The sequence below is a fragment of the Rhinichthys klamathensis genome, unplaced genomic scaffold (genome assembly GCF_029890125.1).
Source record: "Rhinichthys klamathensis goyatoka isolate OS25496 unplaced genomic scaffold, OSU_Roscu_1.1 h1tg000159l_1, whole genome shotgun sequence".
In the NCBI taxonomy this organism is placed as follows: Eukaryota; Metazoa; Chordata; class Actinopteri; order Cypriniformes; family Leuciscidae; genus Rhinichthys; species Rhinichthys klamathensis.
Window position 1 is genome coordinate 1,447,182 of NW_026606693.1, and position 25,023 is coordinate 1,472,204.

At 37.7% G+C, this 25,023-nt stretch overlaps 1 protein-coding gene across 1 annotated transcript; it reads right to left on the minus strand.

The window, feature by feature from the left end:
• Positions 1-14,397: 14,397 nt before the first annotated feature.
• On the minus strand, positions 14,398-24,773 carry LOC130091095 (E3 ubiquitin/ISG15 ligase TRIM25-like). The gene is made up of 6 exons (XM_056258793.1): positions 24,175-24,773; positions 23,960-24,055; positions 23,460-23,693; positions 23,204-23,354; positions 22,560-22,619; positions 14,398-15,188 (listed from the first exon to the last, which is right to left on the minus strand). The coding sequence occupies exons 1-6, from the start codon at positions 24,730-24,732 to the stop codon at positions 14,650-14,652; spliced, it is 1,638 nt and encodes a 545-aa protein (XP_056114768.1). The 5' UTR covers positions 24,733-24,773; the 3' UTR covers positions 14,398-14,649.
• Positions 24,774-25,023: the final 250 nt, after the last annotated feature.

The following is a 25,023-nucleotide window of genomic DNA, read 5'->3' on the forward strand; positions in this document are numbered from 1 at the left end:
GAAACACTTTAATCAGCTGGTGCTTGATAATTATTAAACAACCCTCAATTCGGTAATGTCGTGTTTTACGCGATATTGATATCGCGTTTTAATTTAAACTCAATGCGTTAAAGTTCTATAACTGAACTTAATATTTGGTAAAGCCTTACTTTCTAAATGCTTTTTACAGAACTTGTTGCAAACAATTCATACCCGTCTTTAACCTCTTAATCTTTAATGAAAATATCATTACTGGATTAAGAGAAATTATTTGTCTCTGTCAGGAAAACAATGTTTCCTACATTTAGTCGTGATGCTAGCAAGCTCTTGGTTTTCTCGGCATCTCTTTCGGCATACAACACTTGATATGCATTCATTTAAATAGTATATTATCCTAGTTTATTACTATAATTATATTTTGGGGCGGTAAGTGGACATCGATCTGGCGGCATATGCATAACTTCTCCATGACTTTACTTATGATTCAATGAGGCTTTAATCCTACGTAGCGGTTTACGGCGTCATGACGATAACACCCCTATACAACTCCTCCTACGGGGCGGGCTGAGCACTATCAGTTGTCCTGATAAACTCTACACAGAGCCCAGCCTCTTTTTTCGCACACAACCCCTGGGTCTAGCTCTAATAGTCGCGGACTGCTGTGCTACTGAAACATTGATCAAAAGTCGAAGGAATATTGTCTGGTTGTTACACGGACTGTCAAAGGCCGCTTCAACCTTCTTGTTTGTCAGACGCAAAGTACACTTTTTCGACTCACACTTCTAAACCAAAAACTTCGTTAACGCACAAAGTCTATACGATTGTGCTGTAAGGACTTCCAGGAGATTCCAGGAACTAACAGAATCTTTCACCATCGAATAGGGGACCGACAAATCTGAAAACTTCAGAAATGGCGACGCAAAAGCTGATGGAGAGTGACTCCCCGTTGAGTTCTGGCGTAGCGGGGACACTGCGCCATCCGGCGTGTGAGTGCGCCACAGGGAAAGAGTGTCGTTTAAGAGCTACACTAGACTCTATGTTTAAAGATCATTTTAGAGGCCCGATGGTTAGCTTGATGCACAGGATTATCGAGGCTGCGTTTGATGAGAATAACGATTGTGCGAGGGATACCAAACGTGTGAAAAATCTCAAAAAAGAAATGGATGTCATAAGAGGCTTGGTTGGATCCTGGACAGATGTTACGCCCATGTTTTTAAACGGCAAAGAACCGATCGGCGTAATCCTCAGAAAAGTTCTGGATGTGATGCTTGAATCTCGTGAGGAATTCGAAGTTGACGAACTACTCTGTATGTGTACGTTTGTAACAGATCTCTGTGTGTCACTGCTGTCAAAAAATGTTAAAACAGATATTGATGAAATAGTTGAATGTATGGTGAGCTATGCCCTGGAGCAAAACATGATTGCGTGCCGCGACTTTATATTGTGGCTGGATCACCTGTAAATGTCGTTAGTGTTTACATTATGTACAGGATGTAATGCCGGTCAGTCATTTTCTTCACTACTTCAATATATATGATTGTATACTCAAAAGTATAACGTTGAAATAAAAAAGAAATGACTTATGAATAAATGACTTAAAAATTATTTATTTTATAGTCATGTCCGATCTCATTAAAACCTTACATCTTTATTGCATTTTAAATATTTCAAAGACCCTCACGCCACATTTGATGTCCACTTACCGCCCCAAAATATAATTATAGTAATAAACTAGGATAATATACTATTTAAATGAATGCATATCAAGTGTTGTATGCCAAAAGAGATGCCGAGAAAACCAAGAGCTTGCTAGCATCACGACTAAATGTAGGAAACATTGTTTTCCTGACAGAGACAAATAATTTCTCTTAATCCAGTAATGATATTTTCATTAAAGATTAAGAGGTTAAAGACGGGTATGAATTGTTTGCAACAAGTTCTGTAAAAAGCATTTAGAAAGTAAGGCTTTACCAAATATTAAGTTCAGTTATAGAACTTTAACGCATTGAGTTTAAATTAAAACGCGATATCAATATCGCGTAAAACACGACATTACCGAATTGAGGGTTGTTTAATAATTATCAAGCACCAGCTGATTAAAGTGTTTCTTCAAACAAAGCGACAAAAGTAATTTTCTGATCAATCATCATAGCTACACGGAAGCTATCCCCAGATTTTGAGGGTCACTTAGAGAAAGATGTATTTGTATTTTTAAAAACATAGATAGATCTATGAGCTACATAGATGTTTTACATGAAAAAAATATTTCAGAGATCCTTGTGCAGTATTCTATATTAATTTATTTATTTTTATTTTATTTTATTTAATCTTTATTTAACCAGGTTAGCACATAGAGGACTCATTCTCATTAAAAATGGCGACCTGGCCAAGATAAAGCGTCAAGGTGCAGACACATAAAGTTACACATAAAGACAAATGTAAACAATGTAATGCAGGTTACAAACAGATGTTCAGTCAAATGGAGCATCGTACAAAGGTAAGTCGGAGTACAATAGCCAGACAGTTTCCCTAGTGGGACAATAATAAAAACATTATAAATAATTGAACTATGTGAAAAGTAAAGTGCAGTAATCGTTCCTGCATTGACGAATAACAATGCAGGAAGAAAAAGACAAATAAGTAATTGGACTAATTTGCACAGAGGAGAAAATGGTAATGCTAACATAAGCAGTGGTGTGTCAATAGGTTAGATATCAATCGTTTGAAACCAGATACTGGTACAAGAGTTTCAAGCCTTAGGGATTTTTGGAGATCATTCCAGTCATTAGCAGAAGAAAATTGAAAAGAAAGACGGCCAAAGGAAGTGCGGACATTGGTAGTAGTTAATGAAATAAACCTGTTTGATCGCAGGTTACGAGAGGGAGAAGCTACCGAAATGAGGTTTCTCAAGTAGGTAGGACCTTTGCCTAAAATAATTTTATAAATAAAATAAAACCAGTGTCTTTGTCGTCGGATGTGAAGGGAAGGCCAACCAATGAGTGTATAGAGGTTACAATGGTGAGTACTAAATGGGGCATTGGTAGCAAAACGTATAGCACTGTGATATAATACATCTAGCCTTCCAAGAAGAGTGTTAGAGGCAGATTTGTATACCACATCGCCAAAGTCTAAGATAGGTAGGATAGTCATATTCACGAGAGCATGTTTAGCGGGGATAGTGAAAGAGGCCCTGTTACGAAAAAGAAAACCAATCCTAGATTTTATTTTAGATTGGAGTTTGCTAATATGGGTATGGAAGGAGAGTGAAGAATCTAACCAGATACCTAGGTATTTATAAGTGTCAACGATTTCCAATGCAAAACCATCCAGGGTGGAAATTTTTGTTGTATAAGAAGGTAAAGAGAGAGATCGGTTAAAGATCATACATTTGGTTTTACTGGAATTTAAATTTAATTGAAGACCACGAAATGAGTGTTGAATGCTACTGAAGCTCACTTGGAGGTTGTCTAACACGATATTCATAGATGGGCCGTGGGTGTAGAGAATAGTGTCATCTGCATATAGATGTATCGAACATTCACCTGCGGTCAGGGCCACGTCGTTAATGTAGGCCGAAAATATTCGCATTCGCATAAACGGTTAAAATATAAAATTTAAGAGATATTTAAAAACTAGGATGGTATAAAATTACACTGTGGTTTAAACCATCATTTTATTAAATCAAGCCAATTCATGCAAATACTGTCGTATATGAAAAAAGAGAAGGCCTAGAGTTCACTAACATTACAGCTAACCGTAGGAAACGGATATCCATGGGTGTAAAGAAAACATCGTACAAAATACGAAAAGTGTTACGATAGTGTTGTTAAAAATTAAACCGTGGTAAACAATTTAAGAACACTAGCGGTTCAATAACAATGTTCAATATAAACAAGAATCCGACTCTAATGGGACTGAGCGTGTTTCACATATAATTTATATAACAATTGATATTTACAATATGTTAAAACATTTTTGATGACGAGGCCACAAAACTGCTAACTTTTCATAAAAAGAAGAACGATTATTAAGACATAAAACACAATGCCTGTTTTCTGGATCAGGCCTAAAAGACTCCTGACTAAAACTCTAGTGTCAAAGTATCGGTGTAGACGGAATAAAAAATGAATCATCCCGCCTTTCAACGGTAATTCATTAGCTTAACCGTTGTTTAGCGACATACACAACATAACGATGTATCTATGACTGTGCTGTGAAATGGGCAATAGCTAGACGAAGTTTGAAGTATAATAGTTTTATAGGTAACAGAAAAACAGCAATACTCATCTTTCATGTCGATGTTTCGTAGACATAGCTGAAAGATGTTCTAAAATAAATATCTCATGTAGAAATATCTGTTCATGTTTTTCATAAATTCCTATATGTTTGACCACGCTCGGAGACTATAGTTTTTGCAAACTGTACAAAAAGAAACATGTCAATTACAAACATACAAAACTGATCACAAGTGGCTTTTCTGTATGGCTCATGTTGTATTTACTTTTTAGCAAGTTGATCACCAGCATTTACTTTAGTGCAATTTTAATTTTAAACACCGAACTTTGTTTAACAGTCTTAATGAATACGCCTCTCTCAGTACAATAGTCATATGTGATTCTGTTGTAATAGTTTACGTGTAAAACAGCATGCACGTACTTTTTTTGCGTTAATACTTTGTGTGATTCCACATCGTAGATGGAGGGAAAGTTGCAATTTAGTCAAACATTCTCAAACAGAAATACTTCAGAGTACAAACACTTAAATTATTAATGGTCATTTATTCCTATAAACAATGAATGTTGACGGCTCTCAAAGAAAAGTCTTCACCTAAAACAGACACACATTCAAAATGTGAACCAGTGTCGTCTGCTATCTGAATAGTAATAAAACCATCATTTGTGAACTTTTGTATATTTATTATTATTATAAACGGTGCTTTTCTTAGTGATTTGGTCTTTTTGAATTCATGTATAAAGATTATGTTTTAAAGTTAGACCATAGTCTTTACAAGAGTGTGGAACTTTGCATCACTACGGTGTGACCAAAATATGTTGGCGTGTAAAAATACATCCAAACATTTAAGCACAACTATTTACACACATACTAAGCAGAATAATATCTAACTGTAGCTTGTGAACATTCCATTATCTGTTTATTTGGGGTTAGAGAACAATTTTTGTAAAAAAAATTGTGCTGGATGTAAAAAAAAAATAAAGGTATTAGTTAATAACAAAAACTTTAAATCAGCACGAAGCCCTATAATTAATAAATAAAATATAATTACGGTTTGATTATGACTTCCATAATATTTTCTTTTAGTAAAAAGCTATGCCTGGATCAGCGTGAGGGTGAGACCGAGCAAAGATTACACCAATATTAGGGTTCTCAAACATTGTCTGTTTTTTAAGGAATACAAACTTTGCCATTGTTTATTATGTGCAATATATCATTATATGGCCAGTTTGGTATCTTCTTACTTGTACAATATACTTGGTTCTCAATACAAAAATTAAAACTCCATCACCAATCAATTATTAAAAACATTTCTTTTTTAAAAAACTGTTTAAGTACATAATCAGTTCAGTTCAGTTCAGTTCAGTTCAGTACCTTTATTTGTCCCCCCAGTGGGGCAATTAATTTCACAGCATAGGAGCAACACAAACTTACAAACACAGATACACATGATAAAAATAACATAATACATATTCAATCAAATTGTGTAATGTGAAGCTACCTTTCCCTCCTTGAATTTAGAAGAGAAACGGCAGATGGAACAAAGGAGTGTTTAAATCTATTTGTTTTAGCAAATGGTAGTCTGAGCAATGAACCTGATGGTAGAAACTGAAACTGTTGATATAAAGGATGAGAACAGTCAGTCAAGATGGAGTTCGCTTTCTTAAACAGTTGTTTTTTATAAAGAACATCTAAAGTTTCTTGTGGACACCCAATGATTTTACTACTGCAACTAACGACCTTGTTCAGTAAGTTCCTCTCCTTTACCCTCAGGGATTGGAACCAACAAACAGAGGAAAACGTAATAATAGACTCAATAAAAGAACGATAAAACAAAGTCATCAAAGTAGAGTCAACCTGAAATTTAGATAATTTCCTAAGGCAAAAAAGACGCTGCTGGCTTTTCTTATAAATTGAGTCAGTATTTTTCTTAAATGTCAACTTGTTATCGAGAAAAGTGCCTAAGTATTTATAAGACTCTACTGATTCGACTGTCTGACCATCAATCACTATGATGTCAGGGGAAGGCGGAACACGTCTAAAATCAATGCACATATCCTTTGTCTTTAAAACATTTAACGATAAAAAAGATTCCTGACACCATTTCAAGAAGTAATCAATCACAGGACCATGTGAAGTTTCAGTACTATTCAGCAGGCTCACTATAACTGTATCATCCGCAAACTTCAATATATGGCGGTTTTCAAAAGTGCTACGACAGTCATTTGTGTACAATATGTACAACAAAGGAGAGAGAACGCACCCTTGTGGTGAGCCAGTTGATGTCACAGATAGATCAGAATATTGGCCATTTACTCTGACTCTTTGTGTTCTGCCTGTAAGAAAGTCCAAAATCCATCCAGCAATACTACCCTCCAGACCAAAGTTATCCCTTAGTCTCTGGATTAGTAGATGAGGCTGAATAGTATTGAAGGCAGATGAAAAATCAACAAACATCAATCTGGCATGATTGTTTGGACTGTCAAGGTGCTTGCAGATATAGTTCAACAAAGTTATAGTGGCATCCTGAACCCCTCTCTTAGTCCTGTACGCGAACTGTAAGGGGTCCATCAGGTGTTCAGTAATTTTCAACAGTTCAGCTTTAATCAGCTTTTCCAGTGACTTCATAACTAATGAGGTCAAGGCTATCGGCCTAAAATCATTTAATGATTTAGGATGTTTCGTTTTACCAACCGGGACTATAATAGACTGTTTCCACAGATTAGGCACTTTTTGATGAGACAAAGATAAATTAAAAATATAATTAAAAATCGGGCCTAATTGTTCAGCACAGTTGGAGAGTAATTGACTACTAATATTATCTGGACCAGCACTTGTTCTTATTTTACATTGTTTAAAAATTTTAACAACCGAATATTCATCAAGAAGTAAAGAATCTTGTTTTAATTCCAGTGCTGTATTTCTCAGCGTCATTATTTCATTATTGAAACATTGCACATCGAATCTGGAATAAAATTTGTTTAGTTCTTGTGCAAGGACCAGATCAGAGGTGAACCCATCTAATGAGACCCTTTTCTTAACATTATCAGTCAAACCGACCATGGACCTAATACTGTCCCATGCTGAACTCATATTATTGTTACTAAGCATGTCTTCTAGTTTTCTTTTATAAGATAATTTAGCTCTCCTAATTTCCTGTTTAATTTCCTTATGTACAGACATTAGCTCAGTAACGTTTCCCTTTTTAAAAGCCTGTTTCTTTTTATTTAATAGCTCTTTAAGGTGTCTGCTTACCCAAGGTTTACTATTTGGGAAGATTCTAACAGTCTTTACAGGAACAACAATGTCTTCACAGTAAGTTATCCATGAACTGACCACATCAGTGAGCTCGTGAATGTCTCTAGAGGAGTCAATAAACACCTCCCAGTCTGTGCTCTCCAGACAGCCCTGGAGGGTGAGGGTGGCCTCTTCTGACCACACTTTGATGTTTCTAGTTGTCACCTTCCCCCTCTGAAGACATGTCCGATAGGATGGAACCAAGTACACACAGTTATGATCAGCTGAGCCGAGAGGAGGGAATGAAATTGATTTATATGCATTTTTGATGGACCCATAACACTTGTCCAAAATCTTTCCTGGTGGGGCAGGAAACATACTGATAAAAACTCCTGAGTGATTTATCCAATGAACAGTGATTAAAATCTCCTAAAACCAAGTTAGGAGCATCAGGAGATAAAGACTGAAGTTTATGCACAGACTGAGAGATGAGCTCTAAGGCGTTTTTGTCATTTGCCTTTGGATGAACATAAACAACAGTAACGAAAATCTGTGGAAATTCACGTGGCAAATACATAGGGTGCATGGACAAAGAAAGCAGCTCCACGTCCTTGGTGCAAAGTCTCTCTCTCACTATAACATTTTTACACCAGCGTTCATTTATGTATGCACATACTCCACCTCCGCATGATTTTCCGGTAGTCGTGGACGTTCTGTCGGTGCGAAACGGGATCCCAAACCCGTCTATAACTAAGTCACCATCAGCGTCCCTTTCCCCAAGCCAGGTCTCTGAAAACGCCAGGATACAGGCGTCTTTAAATGCGTGTTGATGGCGAACAAGAGCCTGGAGTTCGTCAGTTTTATTTCGGAGAGATCGGGCGTTAGACAAGATGATTGAGGGCAGGGGAGTGCGGGACGTCTGATGCCGTCTCATACGCTCACGAACCCCGCTTTTTTTAACCAACTGACTGGTGTTTGCTTTCAGAAACCTTTGATGATCTGAGAATATAAAAATTAAAACAGTAACAGGAAATGGAAAATGAAGGCAAAACGGGAAAGAATATAAAGATTGAATCTAACCTTGTATTAACCTGTTTCTCTTCTTTCCCAGTATCCCCTTTTGGGCAGTATTTGGCTTTGATAAAATCTCCAGTAAATAAATAAGTTTGATAAGTCTGCAGTAAAATAAATGGCTAATAAAGGCTATAGTAATAGTTACAATTCTGAGTCTGAATAATCCACGAGCATGACACCACATAAAATAAATGAATTGGCTTATTCTACAAAACTCGAACCAAAAGTAGCAAAAACATTCAAACAAATTTGTATTGCAAATTTGCACATGACAATGTTAGACCAGAATGTAACCTTCCTTAAAATTGGTCCCAATTGTTAACTACGACTGCTTAATTAAGATTCATTTTATACATTACATAGGCAAAAACTGTTTTAATAGTTTCTCGTGTATTACACTTACAATTTGCCGGCACAATTGATTTGGCAGAAGTCATATTGATCTCAAAGGAGCTTGAATCAGTTATGATCGGCGAAAACACATGGCCATCATCAGATGCAGAGATTTTGCCTGTTTACATAAATATATGTCAGTTCATCTGTCAATTGTTCATTTTTTTCTTCTTTTTTTATTGCTGCCATGAATTGAGTTAATTCGTGCCTTTGATAAAATCTGCAGTAAATAAATAAGTTTGATAAGTCTGCAGTAAAATAAATGGCTGATAAAGGCTATAGTAATAGTTACAATTCTGAGTCTGAATAATCCAGGAGCATGACACCACATAAAATAAATGAATCTTGGCTTATTCTACAAAACTCGAACCAAAAGTAGCAAAAACAGTAAAAAAAATTTGTATTGCAAATTTGCACATGACAATGTTAGACCAGAATGTAACCTTCCTTAAAATTGGTCCCAATTGTTAACTACGACTGCTTAATTAAGATTCATTTTATACATTACATAGGCGAAAACTGTTTTAATAGTTTCTCGTGTATTACACTTACAATTTGCCGGCACATTTGATTTGGCAGAAGTCATATTGATCTCAAAGGAGCCAAGAGTTAAACCAGTTATGATCGGCGAAAACACACGGCCATCATCAGATGCAGAGATTTTGCCTGTTTACATAAAATATCTGTCAGTTCATCTGTCAATTGTTTATTATACATAGTGCAACAGTGCCTCCCCCCTTTTTCATTCTAATTTCTCACAGTGATTTAAAAATATATATATTTATATATAAATATGCAAAATATGCACATATAGCTTATACAAACATTTGAGTATTTTGAGAGGGTAGGGAGATTATGTCATTCGCAGTGCTTCATGGAGTGGGCAGAGCTATTTTGGAGTGTGTTGCTTTTTTTTTAAACTATGTTCGACATAATTTTCAATACAGCATCATGGCTCATGGGTAATGTAGTTTTCTCATTAAAAATAAAATATAAACCATACTAACATGTTACTTGGATGCCTGATTGTCCTGCAGTGTTTGCTGTGAGAGAGAGAGAAGGAAAGACCATGTTATTTTAAATGCCAATGAAAAGCACTAGCCTATATAAATAGCTTTGACTTGACTTTTATATGTTTTGCTTATCACATTGTGACAGTGTCATTCATATAGCTTACATGTTAAACAATTTATCATGCAAATTGCTAAAAGTTAAAATCAAAGACAGAGTAAAAGAAGAATTAAAAAGTAGCCTACCAAAATTTAAAAAGTAAGTAACTGAAGAGGAATAAAATAGGCCTATGCACATATAAGCATGTCTGACTAAAATAATCTAAATAAGATTTAAAACTGAATAAAATCCAAAACATTTATTTTAAGGTCCTTTATGGAAATCCCACCGCTTAAATACACGATGTTGCAGATTTTAGTTACATCAGATAAAAAATACAACAGTTAAAACAACATAGCATAATGCAAAATAAACATTGCTGTAAAACAGTCATATTAAACTGATACTTTTGTGATATGGTTTTAAAAACCATAGCATAATGAACATAAACAATGTTGTACATTTTTAAAATCATACTTTATGATAAATTAATATAGTAGATAAAAATATCTGTATCCCCAGTTACAGCAGATTAAAATACCAATAGCATAATGCGGATAAAACAAATACATAGCCTAGGCTATTTAAAACACTAATGAATTATACCGTCTTTTCCTTATGTATAAACAATTTTTCAAATTAAACATCATTGCATAATACAGATAAACAGCAATAGCATTGTTTAAAACAGCGTAGCATAAATTAATTATAGAGAAAATACTCACTGTTTTGCATTTTTGATGAGGTGGTCAAAGGTGCAAAAGTTTTTGGTCCAGACATGGGGTATGGCACACATCCATGTGTCTTGGCTATTTTATCGCCTTTTACAGTAAAACTATGGGAAAACGGCGGAGCTGGGTGTCCACTATATTCTTTCAGTACTCTATGAATGGAAGTGTTTAGGTTCAAGGCCAATTCACATTCCCAGGGGCTAGGCAGACCTTTTGATTACACGAGCGCCATATTTCACTGATAACTGTCACTCCTGAAAATAAGTCTTATGAATTAAAAGTAATTTATTACACGAAAACAGCGATGATATCACTTATTTGTCACGCACCCTGTCCATGCTGGCAGGCACTACCTGTGTGATTTTTTTCTACCAACTCTGTAAAACATATTATTGCAAGATGTATTTATTTATTTATTTTGAAATAATTGGTTCAGTAAGACATTTATTTTGTATTATATATTTTATTTTATATATTTTATATAATTTAAAATTAACACAATGCTTTTTCAACTTTAGTCAGATAAAATTCTAGCGTCCCAAGCAATGTGGGAGTGGGAGTGAGAGTGGGAGGGAGGGGGAAATACACAGACGCGCGCTCCCTATGTTTTGAGGTAGAGGGAGATCAACTTTTTGTGTGAGGTTTTACATAAACTGTATGTTTCATATTATTCAACTGTAATACATTTTAACTGTTTACAATTTTAATGTCTCTTAATGTCTCTTTTTAACTTTGTGTCAGATAAGCTATAACAGTTTTTTCTTATCACTTTCACACACACCTGCTATGATAAGCTTAGGCATAGCGAGGGGATGCGCTAAATAATAACAATCCATCGCTTTGTAACTGTAACAACAAACTCCAAACGATTAGACAAACTGTCACATCAAAGCCAATACATCTCAAACTATCTGTCACACATCCTATACACCCTTTTTCTTGTTCAAACGATCAAACTATCTGTCACACATCCTATACACCCCTTTTTCTTGTTCAAACTAACTTCAAACAATCCATCATTTTTGACAGAAAGTTTAACAGGAAGGGGGCGGAACTAGATCAAACAAACTTCAAACAATCCATCATTTTTGACAGAAAGTTTAACAGGAAGGGGTGGAACTAGATAAAGGTCTTCATCCATCATTTTGACAGAAAGTTTAACAGGAAGGGGCGGAACTAGGTCAAAGGTAACAGGAAGGGGAGGAACCGGAAGGGGCGGGACAAGAGGTGGGACAGGAAGGGGAGGAACCGGAAGGGGCGGGGGAAGATCAAAGGATAGCCACCCCCACCTGTCAATCAATCAAATTGACAGGTGGTGTAGGCTATTAACTACTAATACCAATGTAAAAAACAACATTCCATCCACAACTGTGCAAATAGCTTCATTATACCCCCACAGTAGAAAAAACGTTCATAATCATTAATCAACTTATAGAACTTAAAATCGATCAGAATCCGACTTTATCCATTTTTTTTAAAAACCATCTCGACTTTTTGCTCATACCTTCTAACTTTGTTTTCCTTGTAACATAAATAGCTCGTTTAGCTTGTACAATCAAAAACTTGGTGCTCCCAAGCACTTGCTAAGGTATTCCGCCATACATTATAGTTATCCACTTTACACGCTTAGAAAAGCACGTTTTATTTTGTCACCATTCTTGGTCGAGTTAAACTACTCGTGTAACTGTATTTAAATAGGGAAAACGTGGAGGTGTTTGGTCGCTTTTCTGCTTGGATCCTAATGAATGAACTGGGCTAAGCTAAGTGCTATCAAAGTTTCGCCGCAAGACAGAGCGATTTAGTGCACGCACTGAGACGAGAGAGGTATGTATGTAACTCGTCTTAGTTAAGGGAATAACAGAGTTTAATATGAAAAAACGGTGGAGTATCCCTTTAAAAGGTGCAATAGGTGATTTTTTTTTTTTTGTAAAAAAAAATTTGTTATGCTGTTTGAAAGTCTAGTAAAAATGCTGTTTAAAAGATAGTAATCACTATGTTAAGTGGTCTGAATGTATTTCTATAAATATATATAGTCTGTGGAACGTGTAGGACCATAAAATGTTTGTTCAATCATTGCATTCGGTCCAAATGAAATGATAGCATGTGTCAGTCAACGTGTGTTTGCATACCCCTGCGCAGCCTGTTCACACAGACATCATACGTCATCAGTGCGTTTACGTACGCTGTGCAGACAGAGCGAGAATGGCAGGCAAACAGTTGTTTACGTTCGTTATTGTAGTAGTGTTACTCACTTTACTGTAAAGTTTTCTCACCGGTGAATGATACTTGATGTAATCCAATAACGTTGTCTCTGATCGTCTCGCTTCTGGTCTGTGCGCGTTCATGTGTTTTGTAGGAGGCGTTGCTCTGGACGGCGATTTGCAGTGAGGGTAGGATTGTATGCTAGCAGGCTAAAGTTAGCATTTCCCAGATCACCTATTACACCTTTAATTCTGTTTTTTTTAATCAAGCAGAATCATTTTGATCGTTCCGATTAATTTGCCATGCACAAATAGAATAAACCAAGGAACATTGGCAAGGATAACTTTTCGAGGGATGAGACAGCAACAAACCCGGAGTTGTGCCGCTTTCTGACCCTCGCCAAATTATTATCCCCTTAGTATAATTGGTAGGTTAAGGATTAGGTGTGGAGGATGGGTTAGGATTAGGGGTGGGGTTAAGATTAGGCAATCAGGTAGCGACTTCAACGAGGGGGGTATCAATTTGGCAGGCAGTCGAAATTCACCACAACAGTCTCCCTAGAATAGAAACACACACACACACACACACACACACACACACACACACACACACACACACACACACACTTCCTCGGTTTCATTGTGAAAACAAAATGGCAGTGTGAGAGTGAAAGTAAACTGGAGTGAGAAGAAGGTGATGTCTAAAAACCACATAGAAAGATAATCTCAATAAATAAACTGTCACTGACTCGATTTGTGTCGTCTCTTTCAAAATATTTTTTATTATTCTGAAGTAAACAATTTGCAGTAAAATGATCAGTCTAAAGTGAGCACATTAAGATAAAATAATGGAAAATCCCAAAGAAAGGATAATTAACTGTAATTTGTGGAAATCAGATACAGTAATGCACAGCAAATACATCAACACATCTGTCAATATTCAAATTAATATACACAAAGTATCTCTCAAGTGGGTGTGTAAATGCATTACACATTAACCTCTAAATTAAATATTTATTTAAAGCTATTTTAATAGTTCTTAATTTTGTTTTGGAGGTCTACAACAGGTTTAAACCCATCAAAGGTAAAAAAAAAATCACTTTCATTTTCTCATAATTTACTTTGCATGTCACTACATTTTTCAATGATTCTCAAACAACTCATCAGAAGATTCAGTCTCTCTAAATCCCTCCTTTCCGTGAGCCTGCTCTGCTCTGATTGGTCAGATGGCTCAGTCTGCTGTACAGCAAGTGTCAGAAACGAAGCGACCATTACCATAACTGACTTGCAGCTCTGGCAAAACAAATCTTTCTTCATCCTTTATCATTACTCAAAGTAGCAAGAACAACAGGCAATCTGCATGGACACAATTTTAGGTAGTGAGCCCAAAGCTGATTGTCAGTATCTCAGTAATAGCCTAACGGGAGTTAGCCGGAGAGACCTACAAAGTATAAAACACAAAACTATGTATTTAGGTATTTTAAAAACCCAGAAGAAAATATATAGCCTACATCAATAATTAATCCTACTTATAGGTTGTGATTCTGAGGAGCAAGTTGGTCTAAATAAAGTGGGTACTGTTTTAAATCAAAGGGTCTCTGAATATAAAAGAAACCAAATATGCAACACTGATTTTTATATACCAATATTTAGCCTTTAAACAGCGCATGTTTTATTTCAGAAATATTTGTTCAGTCTGTGTGAAAGTTCTCTAGCTCTATGATCCTGACAGATGAATCTCTACCAACCCCAAACGCAGGGTATAAGGGTTCAGTGAAAGTGGTCTGGACTCTGTGAAGGAGAGTCATTGTGTCAGAGACGCTGTAGAAGGACAGAGTTCCTGCTCTGTGATCCAGATACACTCCTATTCTAGAGGAGCAGACAGAGGAGATTGGGACCTGTGCTTTATCGTGTATGAAATAGACATTCTGGTGATACCGGGACAATCTCCAGGATTCTTTGTTGCAGCCAAGTCTACTGTCAACACTGCTTTTACGATCGATTCCTTTGTAGCAAACTGCTATAGCACAGTCGTTCCCACTGCACTCGACCTCCCAGTAACAGCGACCGCACAAACCCTCTCGACACAAGACATTAGGGAACTCATCAAATCGCTCTGGGTGATCAGGATATTGCTGGACTACATTTGTGCTTAAAATATTTTTATTTCCATCTGACAGGACCAGGTAGTTCCTTGCAGTGTTTGGATCCAGATGCAGCTGACAGAAATCTGATTAAAATAAATGGACAAACATTAAAATAATGTAAAATAAACAAAAAAATTAAGTTTAAATAATACACACACACATATCATGAACGCCAGTGAAGATTCCTCAATCGGCCAACGAAAGTCTCACTGGCCTGAGTTTTAACACACATGTCCCAAGAACCCACATAACCTACAGTGTGTGTGTGTGTTACGAATAAAGGTGATTACAGGAGACTGCGACTTTGGGTGTCTCTGTATTTCTTTGTGTTTCTGCCGTGGTCTACTTTCTCTTTCGCAGATGAAGCGCTGATTGGTTGTCCTGGTCACACTCATTGGCTCATCTCTGCGGCTTGTCATCAGAGAGGAGGGAAAGAGCGATCCAATCACGGGGATCATCAGGAAATGCGGGAACTATAAAGGAGCACCTGAACGCGATTGATGTGGCCAGCCTTTTGTTTTGTGAACTGCAACCGTTCGCTTAGTTCTTTGTTATGTTTGTGTTGACATTCGTTTGATTATTGAATCAGTTCGTTTATGTTAAGTTTGTCATGTGAATCAGTGTTAGTTCTGTAACCTGAACTCCTTTACTCGTTATCTGGAATTGAGTATTGATGCTTTGTTAAAACGGGATAAAGAAAAGGGTCAGGTAAGATGTCACGTGACATACATTGTGCACATGTAGCATTTTTCTTTGTTTAAACACACTAGATTTAGGGACAAGTGCCACCGTTGTATTTTTGTTTTGGTTAGTTAGAGTAGGGAAGCATACGACGTCGCGGACGTCGAAGACTTTTCTTTTCTACATTTTATTTTGGTTAGTTAGGTTAGACTAAAAACGGGTAAGAAAGATTGTTTTCTTTTTATTCATTTCTTTGAGTTGGCACTGTCCAGTTGCCCTTTTCCTTTCCCAGAATTAATATATATTTTGCTGGTATGTTTATGTTACTTTATTGATTGACAATTATTTGTTTGAAGTGTTTCTTTATAAATATATGTACTTGTGAAATACATATATTTTGTGGAGAACTCTTTTTGACCGGTTGTGGCCAGCAATAAAAACCCTTAAGTATTCTACTGCCTTTGCTTCACTCACTTCCCAGTGTTCTTTTGGTAATTATTGTCGAGGGATGATTGATGTTCCCCTTCTAACGCCCTAGACGGCTAAAATCTAAGAAGGGTCGTAACATTAATGGGGGCTCGTCCGGGATCTTAACTCTTCCTGGAAATTAATTAATATTGGATTGATTAATTAATTGTCCCGAGACACCCTTGCTATTTTTACACTGGGAATGTGGTGAGTGAATAAATAATTTTAGTAGGCTAGTAGATTTGATCAGCAGGAATAATGGCAACGTTTGATTTGGAAAGTTTTATTGAAAATCCTACTGTAGAATTGTTAGATTGCTGCAGAAAGGATGACTTGTTAGCAATCGCGAAACATTTTCAGATCATTGTGGTTCGACAGTCTCTTAAGAGGGAAATAAAATCCATTATACGTGAGCAGTTAGTAGAGAGGAATGTGCTTGTGGTACCAGACAAAGGGGATATAGTAGAGTGTGATGTGGATATTGAAACGTCGAGGGGCGATGAGTTTACGCCTGTAACAGGGGAAGGAATTAGAACGGGGTTACCTCAATTTGAACCGTTCTCTCCTACTTCTATAAATTCAAAGGGAGACGCGAGACTGAAAGTTCGTCTGGCTCGATTGCAGCTGGAAGCACAAGAGAAAGTGCAGAATCGTCAGGGTGAGTTGGATTTGCGATTACAGATTCGCAAGTTTGAAATTGAGGCAGAGAAACAGATAAAAATGCGAGAGTTGGAGCTCGAGGCAATGAAAATTGTGGGGAGCTCTGCTGCGCAACTGCATCCACCTCGAGATATCAACGTTCCTCCTGTTCATACTCCACCGTTGGCAACCGTGTCCTCTGTTCATACTCAACCACTAGTGTCATCAGCTTCTCCATCGTTAGCAGCTGGGTCATTCGATGTCAGTAAGCATATTACGCTAGTTCCACATTTTAGAGAGACCGAGGTGGACTCATATTTCAATGCTTTTGAGCGTATTGCTCTATCACTCGGTTGGCCGAGAGAGGTTTGGGCTATTCTTTTGCAGTGCAGGTTGATAGGAAAGGCGCAAGAAGTCTTTTCTACTCTTTCTTTGGAGGATGGTTTAAAGTATGAGACTGTGAAATCGGCAATATTACGTGCGTATGAGCTAGTCCCAGAGGCATACAGACAAAAGTTTCGAAGCCATAAAAAGAATTCTAACCAGACTTTTGTAGAATTCGCAAGGGATAAAAGTATTCTGTTTGACAGATGGAGTAATGTAAGCCAAGCTGATAACTTCGTTTCGTTGAGAGAATTAATTCTGTTGGAGGAATTTAAATCATGTCTTTCTGAACGTGTGGTGGTGTACTTAAATGAACAAAAAGTTGATTCACTGTCTCGTGCTGCGGTCTTGGCAGATGAATTTGTACTCACGCATAAGACAGCTTTTTCAGTGACACGCGCTGAAAAGAGCGTGACCGACACCCCTCCACTTAATCAGAATGTCCGAGTAAAGACGGGAACTTCACAATCAAAGGAGATGAGAGAATGTTTTTACTGCCATAAGCAGGGACATTTGATTGCGGACTGTGTTGTGTTGAAACGAAAGCAGCAGCTGCAGCCTCTTAAAAGTGTCGCGTTACTCAAGACAGTGCAATCATCTGAATTGTCAAATGGTACTGAGATTCCTGATGTGAATTATAAACCGTTTGTGATGACAGGTTTTGTTTCATTGTCTGGAAGAGTGGAAGATCAGAAAGAAGTTCATATTCTTCGAGATACAGGGGCTATGCAGTCACTTATGGTATGTAAGGTGTTACCTTTTTCTGAGGAATCATACTGCGGCTCGAATATTCTAGTTCGTGGTATTGAAATGCAAATTGTACCAGTTCCTTTGCATCGTGTGTACTTAAATAGTTCACTAGTTTCAGGATTTGTAAAGGTTGGTATTCGTGATTCACTGCCCGTGAAAGGAATAACCTTTATTTTAGGAAATGATTTGGCCGGAGGCCAAGTCATGCCCGTGCCAGAGGTGACTGATGTTCCATATGTGTGTGCGATTTCTGACGATGTGGCTAATCTGTATCCTGACGTATTTTCTGCTTGTGCTGTTACACGCGCTCAGTTAGCGAAAGCAGATCATGTTGCTTTAGCTGACTCGTTGACGGGTCAGATGTTAACTGATGACATGTTAGATTTTGAGTCTGAAACGAAAGTAAAAGGGAAATGCTTACAAAACGCTAATATGAAAAAGGAAAGTGAAAGTGTTTCAGAAGGTGTTCTGGGGAACGCAAATTCGTTGGATTTGCCTATCACTCGTTCTCAGATTATTGCAGCACAAAAAGAAGATCCATCGTTGCGTAAATGTTTTTCGACTGTTCTAAGTTTCGAAGCTACTAAGAAAAGACATACTGCATATTTTGTGGATGATGGATTATTGATGCGAAAGTGGTGTTCTAGAATCAATGACGTTTTGGACTGGAATGTTGTATATCAGGTGGTGGTTCCAGTTACATTTCGTACTCAGGTATTATGTTTGGCTCATGAACATGTGTTATCTGGACACTTAGGGATCACTAAGACTTACGATCGTGTTCTGCACCATTTCTTTTGGCCGGGTTTGAAGCGTGATGTTTCTAAGTTCTGTCGTACTTGTCACACCTGCCAAATAATGGGAAAACCGAACCAGATAATTTTTCCCGCTCCACTATCTCCTATCCCAGTTGTGGGTGAAGCATTTGAGGAAGTGCTGCTAGATTGTGTTGGTCCTTTGCCGAAGACAAAATCAGGTAACCAATACTTGTGCACTATTATGTGTAGAGCGACACGTTTTCCAGAAGCGATACCGCTACGAAAAATAACCGCTCCTGTTATTCTGAAAACGCTGATAAAATTCTTTTCTACATTTGGTCTTCCTAAGGTGATTCAGACAGACCAAGGAACGAATTTTTTGTCACGCATTTTTGCTCAGACTCTTAAATCTTTATCTATAGAACATAGAGTCTCAAGTGCATACCATCCTGAGAGTCAAGGTGTAATTGAGAGATTTCACCAGACCTTAAAAGCGATGCTTCGAAAATACTGTATGGAAACAGAGAAGGAATGGGACGAGGGAATTCCCTTGGTGTTGTTTGCCATACGTGAAACAGTGCAAGAGTCACTCGGTTTTAGCTCAGCCGAGTTGGTTTTTGGGCATACTGTTCGTGGTCCATTAAAGGTTCTGAAAGATAAGATGTTGGAGACTAATTCAGAGTCTAAAGTAAATATTTTGGACTATGTCAGTCGATTCAGAAAAAGACTTCATGACGCTTGCGATCTTGCTCAGAAAGCTTTGAAAAGTACTCAGAGTGAGATGAAAAGTCGTTACGACAGTAAGGCAGTTGTACGTTCTTTCAAGACTGGTGACCGTGTATTGGTGCTCTTACCTATTCAAGGGTCTGCCTTGTCGGCTCGATTTACTGGTCCCTATGAAGTGGTCAGAAAACTTAGTGAGACAAACTATGTTATACGAACCCCAGAGAGAAGACGTAAAACGCGTGTTTGTCATATTAATATGCTCAAAGAGTATTTTGATCGAGAGCAAGTGCGATGTGATCCTGAAAAAAAAGTTGTAGAAACTGCACCTGTTATGATAATGACGGAATTTATGTCTGTTGGAGAGAGTGAAGCTGACTCCGATGAAGATGGATTAGTGCTGAGAAATACTCCTCAACAGTGCAATAAGTTGGAAAATTCCGCTATTCTAACTAACTTGTCTTCTCGTTTTTCTCATCTACCTGATGAACAGCGACAAGATGTGGTGGATTTGATCACTGTTTTTCCAACTTTATTTTCGGATGTTCCGACTCAGACCAATGTGTTGCGACATGATATTGAGGTTAGTGGTGCAAGACCGATAAAACAACATGCTTATCGACTTAATACAATTAAGAGATCTGTTATGAAGGAGGAGACTGAGTATCTGTTGGAAAACGGATTGGCTCGACATAGCTGCAGTCCATGGAGTTCTCCATGCATTTTGGTAAACAAACCTGACGGTTCGTTTCGCTTTTGTACGGACTACCGCAAAGTGAATGCCGTGACAGTACCTGATTCTTATCCTCTTCCCAGGATGGAAGATTGTGTGGATAATATAGGTTCTGCCAATTTTGTTAGTAAACTGGATTTACTTAAGGGATACTGGCAAGTACCATTAACATCGCGTACATCTGACATCTCTGCGTTCGTAACCCCTGACTGTTTTCTACAGTATAATGTTATGGCTTTCGGGTTGCGAAACGCACCTGCTACGTTTCAAAGGTTGATCCAGATTGTTCTAGCTGGTGTCCCCAACTGTAACGCATATCTGGATGATTTGGTAATTTTCTCTAAGAACTGGACAGAACACATGTCCTTACTTCACACAGTGTTTGAGAGGTTGGAGAACGCTTCATTGACTCTTAACTTGGCGAAGTGTGTGTTTGGTCAAGCCAGTGTTACATATCTGGGTAAACAGGTGGGACAGGGACAAGTGAAACCTATTGAAACGAAAGTTGTAGCCATTACGGAATTTCCAGTACCTAAGACACGTCGAGAGTTAAGACGATTTTTGGGTATGGCCGGGTACTATCGCAACTTTTGTAAGAATTTCTCTACGGTAGTGACCCCTCTTACTAATCTTCTTAGTCCAAAACGAGATTTTGTGTGGACTAATGAATGCCAGATTGCATTCGAGAGTGCTAAGGCTTTATTGTTTAGCACTCCAGTTTTGGCAGCTCCGAACTTTGATCGTCCTTTTAAATTGGAAGTTGATGCGAGCGCGGTTGGTGCGGGAGCAGTGTTACTTCAAGAGGGCGGGGATGGCGTGGATCATCCCGTGTGTTTTTTCTCTCGTAAGTTTAATCGACATCAAGGAAATTATTCTACGGTGGAGAAGGAAACTTTGGCGTTGTTGTTTGCCCTGCAATTTTTTGAGGTTTATCTAGGCTCTTCCAATCTGCCTACGGTTGTGTATACGGATCATAACCCCCTTGTTTTTCTTTCTCGGATGTACAATGCGAATCAACGTTTGATGCGTTGGGCTCTGTTTGTACAGAGTTATCATCTTGAAATGCATCACAAGAAAGGATCTGAGAATGTCCTGGCGGATGCTCTTTCCAGAGTTTGAGAAAACTTATGACGGGTGAGTTATGATCTTATTTTGTGAAAGATATTAATTTTAACAAACGGTAGACGTTTGTTTTTGATTGTGGGGGTGTTACGAATAAAGGTGATTACAGGAGACTGCGACTTTGGGTGTCTCTGTATTTCTTTGTGTTTCTGCCGTGGTCTACTTTCTCTTTCGCAGATGAAGCGCTGATTGGTTGTCCTGGTCACACTCATTGGCTCATCTCTGCGGCTTGTCATCAGAGAGGAGGGAAAGAGCGATCCAATCACGGGGATCATCAGGAAATGCGGGAACTATAAAGGAGCACCTGAACGCGATTGATGTGGCCAGCCTTTTGTTTTGTGAACTGCAACCGTTCGCTTAGTTCTTTGTTATGTTTGTGTTGACATTCGTTTGATTATTGAATCAGTTCGTTTATGTTAAGTTTGTCATGTGAATCAGTGTTAGTTCTGTAACCTGAACTCCTTTACTCGTTATCTGGAATTGAGTATTGATGCTTTGTTAAAACGGGATAAAGAAAAGGGTCAGGTAAGATGTCACGTGACATACATTGTGCACATGTAGCATTTTTCTTTGTTTAAACACACTAGATTTAGGGACAAGTGCCACCGTTGTATTTTTGTTTTGGTTAGTTAGAGTAGGGAAGCATACGACGTCGCGGACGTCGAAGACTTTTCTTTTCTACATTTTATTTTGGTTAGTTAGGTTAGACTAAAAACGGGTAAGAAAGATTGTTTTCTTTTTATTCATTTCTTTGAGTTGGCACTGTCCAGTTGCCCTTTTCCTTTCCCAGAATTAATATATATTTTGCTGGTATGTTTATGTTACTTTATTGATTGACAATTATTTGTTTGAAGTGTTTCTTTATAAATATATGTACTTGTGAAATACATATATTTTGTGGAGAACTCTTTTTGACCGGTTGTGGCCAGCAATAAAAACCCTTAAGTATTCTACTGCCTTTGCTTCACTCACTTCCCAGTGTTCTTTTGGTAATTATTGTCGAGGGATGATTGATGTTCCCCTTCTAACGCCCTAGACGGCTAAAATCTAAGAAGGGTCGTAACAGTGTGTGTGTGTGTATGTATATATATATATATATATATATATATATATAACTGTCACATTCTAGAGGGTCAAATTTAGTGGGATACGTTTGTGTCAGAAACATTTGAGAAAATGCATCTCAATCAACTTACATTGCAAACAATCACTTCGAGTGTTTGGTTCTGGAGACTGTGCAACATGGACATTTAACACTGAAAAGGCAAAAACAAAGAAAATGTATTGGTTACTTATAAATACAATTTTAAATACCATGATACCATACACAAACACACATGTTTGTTTCACTAAAGCGTTGTAAATTTCGATTCGCGTACCCCGAAGTGATAAAATAAAACTAAATTCTGTATCAAAATTTATAGGCAAGACAAGTAGTTTGTTTAGGCTGGGTTGTATGGAATTACAAACCTGCGCACATATTTTCAAAAGCACATAACTATAGAATCAATTCTGAATGTGCATGTGAACGCCGTCAGCGTTAATCACAGGTTCGCGTTTAAAGTCTGATCATTTCGACGGAGGTGAATCAATCAAAATGAACTTTAGCTGGAAATAACATTATTCAAGAACCGCTATAAAGCAAAAACCATCTCTGTTACCTTAAATTATGTGTTTATCTCTGTAAAGCTGCTTTGAAACAATCCATTGTTAAAAGCGCTATATAAATGAAGATGACTTGACTATATTAGTGAGGACATTGCATAGATGATTTCCATTGATTTTATATCAGGTTTACATCAGATTAATAAAAAATATAAATAGATACAAAAAATGGGACCATCTCGAGATATTCTGGCTGATTGCTGTTGACAGGCGTCCTCCAAAACCTCCTTAAATGCTGAGACTGAAATGTCTTTAAAAGACAGATGAGTGTGTTGAGTGATGGGAACGTCTTCAAATGAGGGTAAAACACACACAGACTGACAGCTCTGAAATGAGACAAATACAGCTCTGCTTGTTATGTAAACAAGACAATTTACAATTTGAAACAGTACGAATAGAAACATCAATACTGATGAAAGAAATTAAATTACCTTCAGACACTGGATCTGATCATCAGTAATCAGAACTTTGTCAATCTCTGCTTGTCTTTTTCTGAGTTCTGTCAGCTCTTGATCCAGATGTTTGTGAAGTTCCTCTGCTCGATCTATCTCAGTCTTCTCCTGAGCTCTGATCTGCTCTTTAATCTCAGAGCGTTTCTTCTCCAGAGAGCAGATGAGCTCAGTGAAGACCTTCTCAATGTCCTCCATGCTCTCTAGCGCTGAACTCTGACGGAGACACAAAGATCTGATCATGTAGATCATTGTTGTGACTCAAAACAATGCATGTAGAAAGTAAATGAGTGGCAGTCAAGCTCCAAAATTGACAGAAGTCTCAATAAGAACTCTATGAATTGCATGTCACAATTCTTATAGCAGTTTTTTAACTCAAAATTCATCAGTCGGTCATCATGTACTTTTATTGAATTTTTAAAATCTACTTTTTTTGTGTGTCAAACAAACTTTGAAACTAGAGAACACATGAAGAAACATACTTTAAGAAGCTTCACAGCTTCACTGAGTTCCCGCTGACCTCTCTCTCGCTCCTGGATCAGCTTCTGACACGACACCTTTATTTCCTTTAACTCTTTCTGAAGATGTTAACATACAAAGGTTAGGTACTATTTCATTTAAATTAGTAATAAAAACTTTTTTTTGGACTATTATCAACTCAAGAAAAATTGACAACTACCTGATAAACATTGATTACCTTTTTACTAGTCCATTTTGAATCCACAGACACCACACTGTGTCCTTTATGATTATCAGTACACAAACAACAAATGCATTGATGATCATCCTGGCAGTAAATCTCCAGTAGTTTCCCATGACTGAGACAGATGTTCTCCTGAATGTCTCTGGAAGCTTGGACTAGTTTGTGCTTCATAAACGCAGGAGATTGATAGTGAAGCTGCAGGTGAGTTTGACAGAAGGAGGCCAAGCACTGCAGACAGGACTTTACAGCTCTGTTCTTCTCTGTAGTGCAAACATCACACTCCACAGCAGCCGTTTGTAGAGACGTCTTCTGCAGCGTCTCCATCATCTCAGCTATCAGAGTGTTCTTCTTCAGTAGAGGTCTCTGACTGAAGCTCTCTCTGCATTGGGGACAGCGGTACGGCGGCCCCTGCTCCTTCTGGCCCCAGCAGTCAGTAATACAGCTCATACAGTAACTGTGTCCACAGGGAATCGTCACCGGCTCCTTCAGAGGATCCAGACAGACTGGACAGCTGAACTGATCCACACACTGACTCGCTGCAGATTCAGACATTTCTTTGCAGTGTTCAAAGATGAACAGATTCTCTGCTTCTGTAATAGGGCTGTCTAGCCAAGAAAATCGGTTATTTGTTTTTTACTTAAGTGAAAGTATGGATACTGACAAGATTTTACAAAGTCCGAGTATAACCAAAAAAATAGTTTGAGAGAAACCTAATCACAATTTTAATCACAATGTTTAAATGTTTTAACTGAGGGGAAATAAAGTCTGTTCTCTGCTGATCAACTGCAGGCTGTAAATGCTGTTATATATGCTGTCAATAGAGTTTAACTTGTATTTATCCAG

What these genes read in the sequence shown, in the direction of transcription:
- LOC130091095 (XM_056258793.1), bottom strand. Translation starts at nt 24,732, where the DNA reads ATGTCTGAATCTGCAGCGAGTCAGTGTGTGGATCAGTTCAGCTGTCCA. An exon ending in ATCAGATCCAGTGTCTGAAG is followed by an intron (nt 23,355 to 23,459) that starts GTAATTTAATTT and finishes GTCTCATTTCAG; the next exon opens with AGCTGTCAGTCTGTGTGTGT. An exon ending in TCGAAGTGATTGTTTGCAAT is followed by an intron (nt 15,189 to 22,559) that starts GTAAGTTGATTG and finishes TATTTTAATCAG; the next exon opens with ATTTCTGTCAGCTGCATCTG.